Raw genomic sequence first — 17164 nt, forward strand, 5'->3', positions numbered from 1 at the left:
CACAATGTATTTATTTATTTATTTATTTATGGCTGTGTTGGGTCTTCATTTCTGTGCATGGGCTTTCTCTAGTCGTGGCAAGTGGGGGTCACTCTTCATCGCGGTGCGCAGGCCTCTCACTATCGCGGCCTCTGTTGTTGCGGAGCACAGGCTCCAGACGCGCAGGCTCAGTAATTGTGGCTCACGGGCCCAGTTGCTCCATGGCATGTGGGATCTTCCCAGACCAGGGCTCGAACCCGTAAAAGGGCATTTTTGATACACAAAATATTTGCAGTTGTTTAGTTTATCTTCATCTAAAAATAGTACTTTTAACAAACAGTATGAAAAGGATTGTTCTGAATATACTTTAGTGGATATTTAGTTTATCTAGGTTACTTAAAAGTTAATATTCACATAAAATTTTTAAAAGCAGCCTTTAAGTACAGGAAGGGAATTGTTTAAAAATCCTTTTGAGGAATCTAATCATATTCTAGTTTGTCTTTTGGTGAATATAGAGTTTTCATGTATCATAATACTGAGATATGCCATAATACTGAGATATGCCAGTTTTCTGCACATAACTGCAGTATAAGATTTATATTAATCCAGAACAGACAGAGGTGAATCAAGTAATTTTCTCTTAAGTTAAAATAATTATTTAAAATTTTGTATGGTTTCTTTCTAATGACTTATAAATAAGAACATTTTTGTTTCACTTATTTTAATGATTTGAATTTGCACAGATGTCAAAAGATAAGTATAGTTTTTATTTGAAAATACTTAAAAGTTTAAAAAATTATGAATACATTCAAAGCATTATTCTAGCTAAAGCTTAATTAATGCATTATAAACTTAGGAGTTTAAAACTAAAACTTGTTTTAAATAAGACGTTGAACATTGTGATGTTATGAATAAATCCTATTCAAATAAGCTTTAATTTTAAGTAGTTGAACTTTTACAAATAGTTATTAGTGAGCTACCCTATTTATACATTTTGTTAACATATCTTAGCATCTTATGTTCTAAAGACTGATAAGAATGCCATTTCTTTGAGAAAAATTCAGAGAAATTTTGTTACAGCTTTCACATTAAACATTTTTCCTTTGGTTTTAAGTACTTTAAAATCTATGAAATTTCTATTGATTTTATTAGCAAGTTCTAGAAAACTACTTTGAAAAACCGTTTTTTCAAACAATTGATTGTGAGTAAATGGATCGTTGGTAATGAGTATGCTGTTAAGTAATAGTGGTAACAAAGTAGAGAAGTAATACATTGAAGATTTTCTAAATGATTTCTTGCTGTCCTGAAAGACTTATTTATATCTAGTGGCACATAATTTGTTTATAGGGAATAATAACATATTCCTTAGAAAGTATGATATTAGAAAAAAGTTACAAAAATGTTTCTTCAAATAAGTCAAATTTGAATTTTCAGGAAATCCTGATTTTCAATTGCAGTAACTTTATCTAGGTGTTTCATATGTATTTTTCTATTGTAAGCTTACTCTAGATGCTTCTTTGGAAATTGATAGGGCTATATCATACCTAATATTAATTGTTGATTAATCATTATTTAATTAGCCTTTTATGTGACTTATGCAGGCTATTTTACCTCTTTTGCAGTTGGCATGTTTTGACTTATTTCCACAGTTCTACCAAAAATGTAAAGGAACCAAAGGAGTAGAAGCCAAAATTTCTATCCTCCTGTTATTACTACTTACTACTCAAGTTGAGTCTATTTAATAAATAAGTCTATTTATAATTGTAATGATGTTTTTAAACCTCTATTATTTTTTACTTTAACATTGCTGAACAGCTATATTAGAACTAGTTCACCAGTGAGAAAAATATAATTAGCAAAAAGGTGCTGAAATGAGGAAATGTGTAAAAAGAAAAGTTAAAGTGAGAGCTCTGTGATGAGGGAGATGGGTAGGAGTCCAGATGCTTGGAGCAGTCCTTTTCCCAGCCAGGTTAGTTGACATGATGTTATTCTCATAAAAAACTTGTTTTGATTACATCGTATGAGTTGATGGTCTTGGTCCTTTTAATTAAGGATAAGAATCCATGATAAAATTAGATTTCTTATTGATCATCTTATGCAGAAGGACTGAGGATTCATTGGTTAAGAACCACTAACCTGTCCTCTCGCCCCCAGGGTGTGAGCACTGAAAAGGATTAAGGCCCACTGTAGGGAAGCTTGCACTGAAGCCTCCACTGCCCTTTCCCCTGTTCTTTCAGTTAAATAGAAGATTTTTAGTTCCCATGACTGTCAATCTGGTGCTTTTCACAAGCACCAAATTCTTTTAAGAAAATTAAGATGACTTATTTTTAGATCCACTGGCCTAGAATACCGAAAGATGATATTTTTTTTGGTACTTCATGTTGACAGACCTTATACATATTGTGTTTTTTTTCTGATGCACATTAGTTTGCTTTAATTTATGTTGAATTTGGTGATCGATACAAACTTTAAAAAATCAAGGACAGATTTTTATATGGTTAAGTTTGTTTGTCCAGTAGTAATTACAGAGTTTGACAATGTTAAATCTTATATTTCTTTAGAAATAGCTATCTGACAACACTGTGGACATAAACTCTTAACTTTTATTTCTAGATTACTGCAATAATAAGGTACTTTCTTTTCATGTTTAAAGGCTTTAAATAGCTTTTATAAATGCTGAAGTGTCATATTTTTTTCAATATCTGCCAAATTGGTATTGTATTTAATTGTGAAAATATATTTTGATTTTGTTAACTAAAATAATTGCAAAGTATTAAACATTCTCAGTAGTTAAAGCTTTTTTTCCCCCATTTAATTTGAGCTTTTGTTGTTACTAACAAATAATTTGTGGCACAGTTTCTTTTCTTTCTTTCTTTTCCTTTTTTTTTTTTTAATGACTGTTAAAATCTATATACTTGTCACCTTAGTGTGCTAGAAATGTTCCACTCAGATGAAGGGTTCCTTTCTGGTTTTGTATGTTCTCACCTGCTCCTCACTGTAAATCATTGAGATGTCAAGTGCAATGATTAATTAAGCTGCACGTGCAAGTGCTTTTTTTTTCACCTGTCAAGCAGGAAAGAAGTCTTATAGCACGATTAGATGGTGCTAATTCACAGCTATTACTCCAGACTGTTAAGTGTGTAAAAATATTTTATATTTAGATGCTTACTTAGAATATGGCATACCACCGTTTGTTTGGTTTAGAATTCTTAAATATTGTAAGATATAATTATTATATCATCAAACCTTGTCATTAAACTTCCAATTAGAGGCAAAGGATAAATTCAGAATTCCTACATGAATATTTTGGAATTTAAGGTTCATACTTTATAATTACCTTTTATTAAAATACTGGTAGTTGATTTATTTAAAGTAAATATTTAAGTTTCTAAATTTATGTGTGTGTGTATGTATCATATACACCATGAGATCCATTCATAATGAGGTTTGTTCTTGTTATAATATAGTATGGGTTTAAATTTGTGATGAAACAATGATTGTGGTAACTACCCTTTTTTCTGTGAGTAATGAATATTGCAGATTGTAATGTCAAACTTTTAATTTTTATACATTAATATGAAACAAGAGACTTGGAAAGCTTGTTCTCCCCACCTTACTTCTTTCATACCCCCTGCCCCCTTTTTAAACCATCAGTAAAAAGTAAAACCTCAAATTGTATAGTAATCTTAATCTATTATTAAAAGGTCCTAGAAAGGAAGATTACAAGGTAGATTCAGGTTTTGAATCGGTTTTGCCATTGGTTTAGCAGCGGGTGGGCAGGCAGATGCCTGCTCAGAGTAGAACCTATTGCCATTTTTCACCATTGATAGAGTAGCCTTTCAGAGTCAATGAGCTCTGTCAATGTGAGCTTGTCAAGGCTACAACTTCATAGACCTGAGAGGCGGTTTGAGAGGTCAGCCCTTTTCAGGTTCGCTGTGATGCAAATGAACTTTAATGCTTAAACAACTATTGGAATTTTTATGTCTGCTCCTTGTTCTTTTTTCTTCACAAAGTCATTGACGAGACATTCAGTGCTTTTTAAATTGGAAGTTGCATTGTGCTAAAGACCTAGTACAGATTTATGGAGGGCTGAAAGCAGTTAGATCATGTTCTTTTCATGGTGCGATTAGAATCAAATCGATTTACCTACAGCCTTCAGCATTCAGATGGCAATTTTAACAAAGCTTGGGGGCTAGACAAGGGACAAAACGACTGAACTGAATGTTAATTACACTCTGCAGCCTTATTTTCTTTTGATTTGGGGCTGACTGGCAACTAAATTAACAAAAAGTGTGACCATAACTGCTGCCCTATTTTCATTTAAAAGGAGAGCTGCCTCTAAAAGGCTATCTTTACAAAGAAACAAGTGAGGTTTGCTGATCATTGTTAACAAGGGCACTTTTTTCCTTTAAAATTCTTGCCAAAAAACTGTTCAAAAAAAGTAATGTAATAAATTAGTCATTGGCAATATTATTATCCAGGGAGTTAGTTGATTTTCTGATTTTTATGACATAAGCTTAGAAAATGTAAGGCAGTAAGTAGTAGTTATGAATTATAATTGGCACCTCTGTGACTGTGGTGTGTCTTTAGCATGTTTAACATGCTAAGAGGTAATATGGTAACTAGATTATAGTAGGTACTTTAAATAAATATTAAACATTTTATTATGTAACATTCAAGTATTCAAAACCAGCTTGATCCTAACAGTTTTTCACCTAGCTCATCCTTGTTTGACATGAAGATTTTCATATTTGATGATTAGTACTTATTTAGTTGTGCCACATTAATGGAGCTGTATGCTTTTTTCCTTTCCTTGCAAGGAAGCTGCAGCTGCAGCAAGTTGCAGTTGCTTCTTGTGGCAACACTGTCCTGTTTGCACCTGCAGCTGTGTCAGTCTCATCCTAACACCTGGCACCATGAATTATCCTCCCCTTTTTTCCTCCTAAGCAAGAAACATTTCATGCTGCGTAGTATATATTGCAAAAATCAAGTGATCTTAAATATAAATTTCTTAGTTGATTCCTTTAACAGTAGTATTGAATAAAGAGTTTGATTTTCAAATGATACCAATTTCGTTTGAAAACCAACAAAAATGATTGGAGACTGAATGAAGCTGCAGCTGCAGCAAGTTGCAGTTGCTTCTTGTGGCAACACTGTCCTGTTTGCACCTGCATCTGTGTCAGTCTCATCCTAACACCTGGCACCATGAATTATCCTCCCCTTTATTCCTCCCAAGCAAGAAACATTTCATGCTGCATAGTATATATTGCAAAAATCAAGTGATCTTAAATATAAATTTCTTAGTTGATTCCTTTAACAGTAGTATTGAATAGTTTGATTTTCAAGTAAAACCAGTTTTGTTTGAAAACCAACAAAAATGACTGGTTTAAATGCAGTTTTGCCTCTGTTTGAAAATCTTTATCTGTGGAATAATAAACTAGCTTTTAAATTTGGACATTATTTTTAAGTATGAGGTAAAAATTAGTTTGATTTGTTAGCAAATTGATTTTTTTATTAACTTTTAATTATTTCCTTTTTAAATTTACTATAAAAGCCCTTTTCATTTCATTAACTAATGTGTAAATAACCTTTGTTTTAAAATATATATATTAAGGTATTCTTGTTTTGCTACTTAAGTATTACAATATTTTTGAAAGAAATGGGGATTTAAATTTGTGTCATTTGGTAGATAACATTAGCTGTTTAGACTTTGATAGTTTTAATCAGAGGCTAGTAAGTTCGAAACAGTTGAAAAATGCAATGCCAAAAAACAAAACCATATCTTTATCAAAATAAAGTACTATTTCTGTTCAGGCTACAGTTTAGTGCTTGAATATTGATAGTGTTATAGACCACCCTATACTCAGTCACTGTCTTATACCTCTTTCCTTTTCACACAAAAAGCAGCTGCAAAACAAAGTTTTTCTAAAACCAGTCAAGAGTAAACTTTTTTCTCATTTGTCTTCCAGACACGAAGATCGATTGAGAAGTTATTAGAATGGGAAAACAATAGGTTATACCACAAGGTGAGTACCGCAGGGAGCAGCTTCGTACCGTTGGGGTCTGAATTGCACAGTATGGAAACAGATGCTTTTGTTGAACTAAAAATATGAAAGGTGGACAAATGGGTTAGTCTGTGTGCTGCAATAAAATAGAGCTCATTTTTCTTCTTTTACTCTCCTTCTTGTCTAGCTGTGCTTGCACTGGAGACTGAGCAAAAGGAAATGTGAAACGAATAACATGATGGAATATGTAAGTTAAAGGGCTGTTTTGTGAGTTTCTCTATTAAATGATCATTTATTTTGCTTCTGATCTTATTCTTTCCATGATTATTAATCAGCAAAGGTGTCAGGAGCTTAATCTCCTGAGTGCAAGGATTTTCTACGGTTCACAGATGCATGGTTTCATGTGCAAGACTGATTTATAAAGTTATGAATGACTTGAAAACAAGGCTTCACTGTGTTCTGAAAAATAATAAATTAATTGCCAAGATTAAATAGGCTGAACATGTGTTGATGGAGTGTGAAATTTTAGATGCTGTATAAAGAATAACCACAACTTTGGTTACGCAGCAAGTCAGATATGGCTTTTTTATATAATGCTAATCAGATTTCCAAGTATGGAAGAAAACCTTTCAGTCAAGCCGCTGGAGCTTAAGAAACCTTTAGCCTTTATAGATTTTAACTGCCCATACCTCAGTGGCCTTTAAAGAGTCTTTTAAAGTGTTATTGGAATATTATTTTGTAAAAATTATCTTAAAAGTAAACAGGAGATGAGATGCTGCTCATCCTGTGTTTATTCTTTAAATGATGTCTAATGGGCATGTATATACAATGAATTTTAGAGCTTAGAATGGGATTTAATTTACTGACTGCTTGATTTACTTGAACAGTTTTTCTCCTTTTGAAAAGTTCAGAATACTATAGAAAATTATGAATCTTTATTATCCCTCGAGCTTGGGTGTTTTATTTTAAATATGGAAAGGTAATATAGAAAAATAAAAAGATCTGTGGAAGAGTTAACTATCTGACACATCATTTCTGACAAATTTTGTCTATTCTTTGAAACAGTATAGACATCATAGGTTTTGTGTGTGTGTGTGTGTGTGTGTGTGTGTGTGTATAAAAGATTGATGAAAACAGTGCTTAGATACTGGAAATAGTTGGAAATTATCATAAAATTTTTTTCTCTGTAGCATTTTTCTCTTTCATTAGCACACAAATCCCATTTCTAGCCTTGAATATAAAAGATATCTTTAAAATGTCTCTTCTTTCATAGAATATCTCTATTCAGTGAACCAGATAATGTAGATTTTATCATTATCTATTACATTAAGCATGTTAATTTATGATGATAAAAAGGCACTTGATACTTCTTTATAATAATAAAAGCACATTCAAATGTTTTGAGATTGACCTATGAATATGCTAGTCTTATATTTTCATCATAGATGGTGAGAGAGCTTATGTATTTTGTGAGGAGGGATGGATATGTAAGAGATTTAAAGGATTTTGTGAAAAGAATATTTGCTATATTTATAAACCCAAACACTAAGCTTAAAATGGAGCTTTTTATTTATTTATTTTGCACATTTTCTAAATTTACTTTGGAAAGCAAAGCATAAAAGTTATTCCCAATACTGTTATTTCCAGATAGAACTATAAGAATGTCATTCATTCATAAAATATGCATATTATATTCATGTTTATTTTTATGATGTTCTATTATTAATTAAAACAAAGTAATTTAACCTTCCAAAACATTCTGAACTTATGTGCTGTGTTTGTAAAATAGTTCCCTTTAATTATCATAATTTTTTAGGTAAACACTCTACTAAGAAGAGTAGTTTAACAAAAATTGCTTAAAAATGTATTTTTCTAAGTTTTCTTGGAGAGAGAGAGTGTGTGTGTGTGTATATGTATATGTATATGTTTGTGATAGTTGAATGGGGGAAAAACATAATTTAAAAAACCCCTAAAAATAGTTTTGAAAAGTTAAGATACTAAATAATCTACCATATATATCTATTTGACCTCAGATTTTATTTAACTTACAGAAATTTCATTTGTTAGTTAAAGGGAAGTAATTCTCCTCAATTATATTTTGAATATTGGAGTAAATCTATGAAAAATACCAACTTGATACCAACTTTTTTTTATTGAGATATGGCAGAGCAGTATGATCTAGAAGAAATGAGACGAGTGGTTAATTTTTATGTGTGCCTTCTGAAGGAAAAAGTTTGTAAGATATATTCTTTAAAAACTAGTAATAATTCAAGTATAGTCAAAGATAGCTTTTATTATTCATTATGTAGTATATACTGTAAAATGTAATTTAATCATCAAATTTTAGAGCTACAAAGAATCTTGTCATCTCTCCAATCCCTTTATTTTATAGATGAGGAAACTGAGAAACAGAGAAATCTAGCTCAAATAAAGAAGCTGGATAGGAAGCTAATAAACATTTTGTAGGCAAATAACAGGTCAGGAGAGTGGCCCATGGGGCACCAAAGGATAAGTCAACTAGGAGAGGAATATTTTGGAGCCACGTATAGAAATACCTTCTTTATTGAGACAGATCAAAAGCCAGAACTGAAGAGTGAAAATGAAGGTTTCTGGCCCAGATGGCTAAATGTAGAAGAGTATCCAAACCTGGAGGTCATATCAAGACACAGTTTCTGAAAAAGAATGAGGAGTTCATCATTTAGCATCTATTCCATATAGAGTTGGAACAAGAGGAAGAATTGATTGTAATTTAAGACAGTTCCAAGTTTAGAATAAAAATCAGCTCTGGTCAACTTGTGTCTTTCTGTGTTACTGTGTTTTGTATTTGTTGATTTTCCTTTAGTTTTCTTGTAAAAAGTCTTTTGGAACAAATTTTAACCTTTAATTTTACTAACCTAAAAAGAAAAGACTGTTTTTAAAAAATTAAGAGAAAGACGACCAACTCTTTTTCTAGAGATCACATATCCTGGTACAATAAAATGAGAACAACTCTAGGTAAAAGGGAGGAAGCCCGAGGAAGTGAATATTGGGTCAGCTACAGCCACCATAGGGCAGTAGAAAGGGCAAGGCTTTGGAGTTAAGACAGTCCTTTGTTCAAATACTGACTCCACAATCCATGGTGTTACACTTCTCGGATCATCAGTTTTCTCATCTATAAAATGAGTATGACAATACTTGCCTCACAGAAAATTGTTGGGATTAAATAGATCCATATAGTGTGAAACATTTGGTATGTAGTTAGTTCTCAGTAAATGCTAGCTTCCTTTTCTCATTCACTCACGCATGCACTCTCCTTCTGTCTGTCAGAGGCACTATCAAAATCATTTGAAGTGATGGAATATAACTGAAGTTTTTTTAAGGTAAAATTTTTTAAAAATCTTTTTAAAACTTGTTTTTCTCCTTCTACAGGTCATCCTCATAGAATTTTTACCAAAGACACCGATTTTTCGACCAGATTAGCATTTACTTTATTTATAGAGACTTTCCAAGTATGTTGTCTTTCCAATGGTGCCTTGCTTGGTGCTCTCCTGGTGGTGACATAACATTGGTTCTACAGGATCGTGTGGTGTTTTTTTCCGTTTTTGTTTTTTTAAATAACCGCATGTTCTAAGTGTGCATTTTTGTCAGACTTTGCAACAGTTATTTCATACAGATGTTTAATACTTAAGTTATTGTGCTCTTTTATGTTATGTATTCTGATTTTCAAGGATTACTTTTTTGTATTATCAAAAAAATACATTTGAACTTAGCATAAAAAGTGGCCAGCCTTTTTTATTTTACCACCAAGGTACACACAGTCCTTTATTTATTAATTCCTTGATATAGAAAAAGACCTTTGTAAGGCTCTACTTATCTGTTCTAGCAAGCACCCTCTTTGTATTATTTTTCTTGCTTTTTAAATTTATTGTCATTATTTTAAAATAGTAAATTTTCTTTCATAGCTTTTTGAACCCTAACATATTTTCTCATACAATTCCTAATGCTCTGTTTACAGCAGAAATATCTGTAACATTATGAAGATGTATCAAAAAGTTTTGAAGGTATTTCTGTCTTCAAAAGTAGTGAGGCAGGATTAAATTATTTTCATTAGAATAGACAAATCCCTGAATGGTATGCATGCATCTAATGGTTACTAGAGCTCAGGATCACAAAATATAGTAGCATTACAATCTGTATATTTTTGATCAAGATGATATTAATAATGGCCTTATTTGGGTTATTTTTTATTGTTTATCAAATCTTATATACAAAAGTATAGAAATACTCCTTTAAAAAATTTCTAAGGAAAATATTTGTCCCAGTCTAACACAATTGTAGAATGGATATGTGTTTCTGAAAAGTTTTTGAAAGAAAGCAAAAGTTGTAGAATTAAAGTAAGCTGGTGTTTAATACCCCATTAATATTTAAAACAGATTATTACTAAGAAATGAAGGGCATATTTAGTACCGTTTCAGTCCACTAGTTTGCTTTCAGTCCAGTTATGTATACTTTTTTGATTGGGAGTGTGACATACAAGTTTGAGTCAGATCAGTTTGTTTCTTTCAAATATGTACAGACATACATTTTTTTCTCCTTTTGGTTATACATATCTCCATGCATTTTAAAACTTTCTAAATTTCTAAATGGCCTATGTATAAATTTTTGTTTTTATAAACCTGAAATTATACAAATTTTGTGTGTGTCAAGAACTTGTTCCGTACAACTGTGGTATCGAGCAATAATGTGAATAACTTTTGAAATTATATAAACTATGCTTAATTTGTATTAAGAATTGGTACCACTATATAATACTTTTTTTCCTTGTATTAAATCTTTTAAATACCAGTTTCATTAATTCATATACCTGTATTTTTAAAAAGTATTTATTTATATTTCTCCAAAGTACTACTATTCTATGTAAATTTGGATAGTTGAATGCCAGTATCTTATATCCTATATTGGGCATGAGGAGCTGTCTTAAAAACTAGGATTTTTTTTTTTTTTTTTTTTTTTGGTCTGAGATTTATTTGTTTCCTTTGCCTCCCAAAACACCAACTTGAATTTATATAACACTTTTCCTATGAAAACTCAAAGTACAAAGGATTCATACACTTCTCACTTTATTTACCTTGTGTCTTGGGTGTGTCCTATCACCTTAAAGTAGTACAGATTAAAAGGTAATGCTGTTTGGAAACTCTAGTATTCCTCTGTGGTTTCCCTGTGACAGATTATTGTATGGAGAATGCTAATTCTGCCTCAGGATTCCGAAAGAACAGAAAAATATGATGACTGTGTAGACTATGCAACACGGTTTTCCAAATCTAAAATTTTGTAAATTTGTAAAGCACCATATTAATCAGCTTTATAGGAAGAACTATACCTATTTAGGCATAGTTTTTTCTCCTGTTACTCTTCTATAAATTGTAATTTTGACATTATTATATTCCCATAAGAATATTGTTAACAGTAAGATAGTTTTCATACTTGATAATGTTAAGTATAGGATTTTTTAAAACTTTCCTAATTTTATTGAGAAGTGTCAACATGTCAGTTGCTTAAAGATTCCCTAGAAATGGGCACTCATGCTTCTAATGAATATATAGAAAAGAGCTGTCAGTGCTTAGTATGTGGCATTACCATAAGCCAGTGATGCTTTGAGGAGTTAGATTTTCACGCTTGGGTTTTCATTAGTACCCCCCAGTGTAAGCCCTCTGGTTTACCTTCTCTTGAATCATGAATTTAAGTGCCCATGTTACTGGAAATTAGGAATGTCAGAGATGCCTGTGTTGTATGAACATTAGTCCAAAGAAAGTGTTTTAAATGATGATCTTTAGTGTCTGTTTTCTGACCTAAAGTTTGTGAGACATGAACCATAGTACTTGTAAAACTGGCCAAGGAAAGGTATTAGCAGAAAATCTAATGTTTAGATTTTACTTATGATCTTTGTTCATATATTACTGGCATTTTACAATTAGTCCAGTAGCCCTTTGTAGAGACATTCCTTTATCAAATAATGTACTTTGCAAACTTTATTATATTTTAGTACATGACTTTTATATATCTGAGTCAAAATATATAGTCCAAAACCTAATGACTATGGTAAAACTGAAGTGACACATTTAGCTTTTAAGGTATATATGCCCCTCTCTCACAACTTTACCTATATCAAATGGTCATCAGATGATTTTTTAAGACTTTTTAATGACTAGGTTTCATCCATTTAAAATATAAACATGTAATTTTGGCCTGAAATCAACAAGTGTTCAACCTTGAATACTAGTAAACAATGATATCCTTTTCTTACTAGAGAAACTAGTTTTGTAACAACTTTCTCCGTGGTTGTATTTTCAGTGTTGTATGTAGAGAGCTTGTTACTGCTTCTTTATGTTAATAGACACAGGCTAACCGTATATAAAATCTTGACAGCATTCCATATCAACCTTGGTTATAAAAAATTATATTAAATAGTAACATGTACAGTTGGATCCATAGTTGCATGAGTTCAAACTACACTGGTTTAATATTTTGTATATAGACTGTTTGAACTTTTATGGTATTTGCTTCACAGTTATAACCATTAGCTGCTTGCCTGATGTTTCACTGTAAATATTTGCTTTGGCTCAGCTCTTGGTCAGTAGTACTAAATCGTAAGTACCTTGTGTTTGAAACTGTCTTTGACTGAATTCCAGCATCTAGTCCTGGACTCTTGTTTCCTTCTCCTATCCCACTGAAGTACTGTGGGTCGTTTTGCTGCCCTCCTGATGTCCAGAGTCTTCACCCAGGCGTGGACATAGTTCAGAATTGCCTTTCTATCTTCCTTCCCCAAAGCTCCCAGTAAGAATGTTAGTTTTTTGGCACTCTTAGCTAGGTGTTTAGAAAGCCAGTTAAAGTGAGTCAGTCACATTAAGTGATGAATGGCTGACACACTGAATTCTGCTAAAGTGCTACTTGCATTTTTAAAAGGGAATTTTTTAACTTAAATTTCCAATTGGTGCAGTGGTACAATTGGTGTTTTCCTTTTCAATAGACCCTATCAATCTGGACTTTCCAGGAAGGGAGTAATAGAATGGTTGCATATGGGGCTTCTCAAACCACTATTTCTGAAGAAAGCTGATTTATGTTAGTATTGAGGTGGAAAGAATAGGCTCAAGGCCAATCCCAAACCAAACTATTGGTTATCCCATAATAATTTGTGTTTAAATAAATACCCTTTTTAAAATAAATAAAACAACTCTTAATTTTCCATGGATATAATAGCCAACTTTATGTTGTTTTTAGGATCATACCGTTTATATAAGTTGAGATTTGAAGATTTGTCTTTAAATCTTGAGTTACCTTGTCTGTACTTTTACAAAGATCTTCAGATAGTAATTTAGGAGAAACTTAAATATTGTTTACGTTATTAGTCATAATTTTGTGTACTTGTTTCTGTTAGAGGGAGCAATAGCCCCCCTACCCCGCCACCTCCCCATGGTAAATTAAAACAACAGAGGTTGTTTGTAGCCTTAATAGACAGTAATGAAAACGGAAATTCAGATTGCTGATCCTGATTTTGAATTGATTTCTGGTGTTCTGCAATTTCATCAAGTTACTTGGCATCTTTGCTTTTCATTTCCACAAAAGGAGGATACTATGACTACCTCATATTTTTTAATCATTTATTTTGCTGTTATTAAGTCCTATATAGAAGTAGCTAGATGTTTCATAGTAATGACTGAGTAGCTTTTCTGACTTATTTACAATATCAGCAGAAACTTGAGTTATTATCAAATTTTGCTTTTAAAATGAAAGAGAGTGAGTACTTCCTGTATATACTTACAGTAATGCTTTGCTTGTTTAAAAAGTCAGGTAAACATTAAATATAATATTTGAGAAAAGTTTCAAATAAGACCTTTTAAAATATAGTTACACCTCCAATATTAAAGTAAAATTACGCCTTTCTTTTGGTTTGTTTTTTAACATTTACTTTATAAACATGGTGCTCTGAATTTGAGAATTGACTGCTTTTTTCTCCTCATGAAAAATAGACAGTATATTGCTTTCTTAGCTCTTTATCTCAGAAATAGTTCAGTGAACTAACTATACCAGGTAATACTTCATTTTGGCGATAAGCTATCTATTCCTTTTTTTTTTTAAAGAACCATAATGTCAACCAGCCTTCAAGAGAAGATAAGTAACAGGCTGGTGTTCTGGCTCCTCTCCTCTCCTGGACCATGATGTACCCTCAAACTGCAGATTTTTCTCTCTCATTATTTTTCCTACTGGTTCTTAATTTAGTAAAACTGGTTCCAGTTCTTCTCAATATAAATGCTATATCGATTTACAGTGTTTTAGAAGAAAAGCACATTCTAGTTCCTCAAGAAACCTTTTGTGCTAAATAAAAGACCACCATCTCTTCCTTTTTTTCCAATAGCAGTTTGTTTAACTAGGTAATTACTACAATCTCATTGCATTACCATGAAGTCTTCATAAACGGGAGTTTGTTTTAACTGAAGTTATTGAAGCCCTTTAAAGTCACTTTCTTTTTACATTTGTTAGAGCTAGTGACATTTTGACCTCTCAGAAGAGTTAAGCATTGTAAAACTGGCAGTGGAAAGCAAGGTAGACATGATTTGGAAAGCAATATGCTGAAATCTACTGTTGGAGAGAAAGAACTGCATTGTTATCCTACAGTTTGGTTTACAAAGGGGAAAGTTATGCAATGGTCAAGAACTGCACACAGCTTTCTTTATGTATTACAATGGAAATTATTTTTTAAAAGAAAAAGATTGTTCTAGATAGAGTTTTCCTCTGCTGTATAATGTCCTTTGAGAAGATAGGAGGCTACCTTGAATACAGTATTCTTCTGTTTATTTTTTATAATTTAAGTGTGACAAACAATTTTAAAAAGTACCAAATAAAGGATTTTAGGAATTTGTTCCTATGTCCTTGATGAGCATGGAATAGTTTACAAATAAAATATCAATAATTCATCAGAAAGTTTTGATGGGTGAGCAGTTATGCAGACCCAAGAGGTTCCTATTAATTATGCTTTCAGGTAATTCTAATTACATTCAGCTAAGTCTAGTAACATTAAACTAAAATGAATACAATTTTGGTAAAATATGCAGTTGAATTTTAAAGGTGTGTATTATATTTTTCTCTCATTATTGAGAAATTAAAGCCATTGTCAAACGCATATCATCTGTTTTTGTTAAGATGAGATTTTTCTTATGGTTAGATAAAAATTTGTTGGCTTTTATAATTGTGAGGAAATCTGTATTTAAGGTGGCTTAGTTTTTGTTCCAGTGTAGGTTGCAGTATATTTAGTCTTGCAAAATTAAACCTTCACTGACATGGTTTTTCTAGTAAACAGATGGAGACCGAATTTGAGCTAGGGGACTTTTTGTTTTGTTTTGTTTTTAACTTTTACTTTGCTTGCTTGCTTTGCCTAGTTGAGTTTTTATTGTTCTTAAGTGAGTCTGTTGTAACACATGACTTCAACACATGATTACATGCTCAAAACTGAAATATGGGCTAATTCACAGTATTTGGTCTCTAAAGACTCTAATATGTCAAATAAAACTTTAAGCCAATTTAGGTAAAGTTGGAAAAGGGAGTCTGGAATTTAGAGATCAAATCACTTTAAAAGAAATTGACCAAACTTAATAATGTCTGTTGAAATGACCATGTGAATGAATATACATACACGTATTTCTTCTGTAGACATGACCTTTACAAATATCTGGGAATAAAATATTTAACATTATGAATATGAGTTTAGGAACTATGAGCAATAAACTTATTAAAGAAAATTTTATATTGTGTTCATGAACTTGCTTTAGAGTTGGGACAAAGAAGAGGAAAAAATACAACTTACATATTACCTTTTTTTTCCTCCAAAGATCTTATTTAAGTTGTCCCTAAATTTTTAAAGCCAATACAGCTATTAAGGTTTAGCATTGGTTTTTCAGTTTTTAGGGGGAAGCAGATAATTCTAATCACTATTCCTGTAAATGTACACATTTAGCATTTAGCTAAAGTTTATCTGTTGCATTGTATCAAATGACTATTTGTCATACAGACTTTTATTTTTTTCACGTTACTTGATTGACCCAGGTTCCAGTGCAAACCTTTAAAAAAAACAGTTCCATATATATAGAAAAAAGTGTATGTGTGTGCATATATACACACACAATTCTAAGATAAAGTAATTATAACTAAGACATTATAACTAAGAAATTCACTAAGACATTTCTGCAGTAGGCAGTAGAGATGCTTTTAAAACTCCATCACCTGGATTGTTATAGTTAAAATGCAAAATGACAGTTGAGTCTATTTGAAACATTTAAAAACTAAGGGAAACTTTGTGTTTGTGGATTATTTTTATGTTTCCTTGAATCATCTCAATATTGTAGTTTTAAAAGAATTGATTTCTTATTTTCTGAGTTTTTATTCCTTTACTTATTTTTCTTTTCATCCTGACAAGAAAAATGCAAGGGTTCTCAGAAGCAAATTAAGTTTCCCTTTTCACAGGTGGAGACCTAAGCAAAAATGCCATTACTGCTTGCATTAGTTACTATCTTAGAATCCATCACAGAAGGCCCAAAAGATAGCCCAACCTTTTGTACCTACAGTCTTAGATATTGTTAGATAGCCATTCAGTTTTCTTTACATTGTGTGTGAGATGAATATTTCTTGAGACTTTTTTGTTTGCTTTACTAAAGAAATCAACGAAGGAAAAAAAAAAGTCCAAAAAAAACAAAACAAACAAAAAACACCCTGTAACTCATGTGAAGCATGCATGGTGTTGTAATTTCAGTTTGCAAAGTGGTGTGATACAATGTTGCTGAGCCAAAAGCACATGATAGATTTAATGTAGCCAATTGTGTACTTTTGAAAAAAAGAGTAACTGTTCCCTGTGAGTTAATTTTGGATTTTTTCAAAATCTCTCTTTTAGTCTTTGTGCTGGATTCTTCCAGACAAATGCGTATTCCATGTGGGCCACTGTTCTGCTAAATGCTCTCAGTTCTCCTTTTGCAATCAAGATTATGTTGCTAAGGAGATTTTGCTTTTATTGGTGCCATTGATTTGTGTTAATACGTTTTGAATACCTCTCGGTATTCTTCCATAGACAAGGCCAAAAGAAAAACTTCCCCGAGTTTCCCAATTTACATTACAAATGGAGCGGTGGTGTAATGAAGCCGATATAAAGTGGGCAG

The 17164-nt window shown here is 31.9% G+C and overlaps 1 protein-coding gene across 1 annotated transcript in view; it reads left to right on the plus strand.

Moving 5' to 3' along the window:
* Positions 1-9443, plus strand: part of CHIC2 (cysteine rich hydrophobic domain 2) — a 47865-nt gene extending 38422 nt beyond the window's left edge. The window contains exons 4-6 of the mRNA XM_007456077.1: positions 5949-6005; positions 6172-6231; positions 9393-9443. Coding sequence (XP_007456139.1) covers positions 5949-6005; positions 6172-6231; positions 9393-9443 — 168 coding nt within the window. The remainder of the gene's footprint in view (positions 1-5948; positions 6006-6171; positions 6232-9392) is intronic.
* Positions 9444-17164: the final 7721 nt, after the last annotated feature.

Source organism: Lipotes vexillifer, unplaced genomic scaffold, assembly GCF_000442215.2.
Source record: "Lipotes vexillifer unplaced genomic scaffold, Lipotes_vexillifer_v1.1 scaffold42, whole genome shotgun sequence".
In the NCBI taxonomy this organism is placed as follows: domain Eukaryota; kingdom Metazoa; phylum Chordata; class Mammalia; order Artiodactyla; family Lipotidae; genus Lipotes; species Lipotes vexillifer.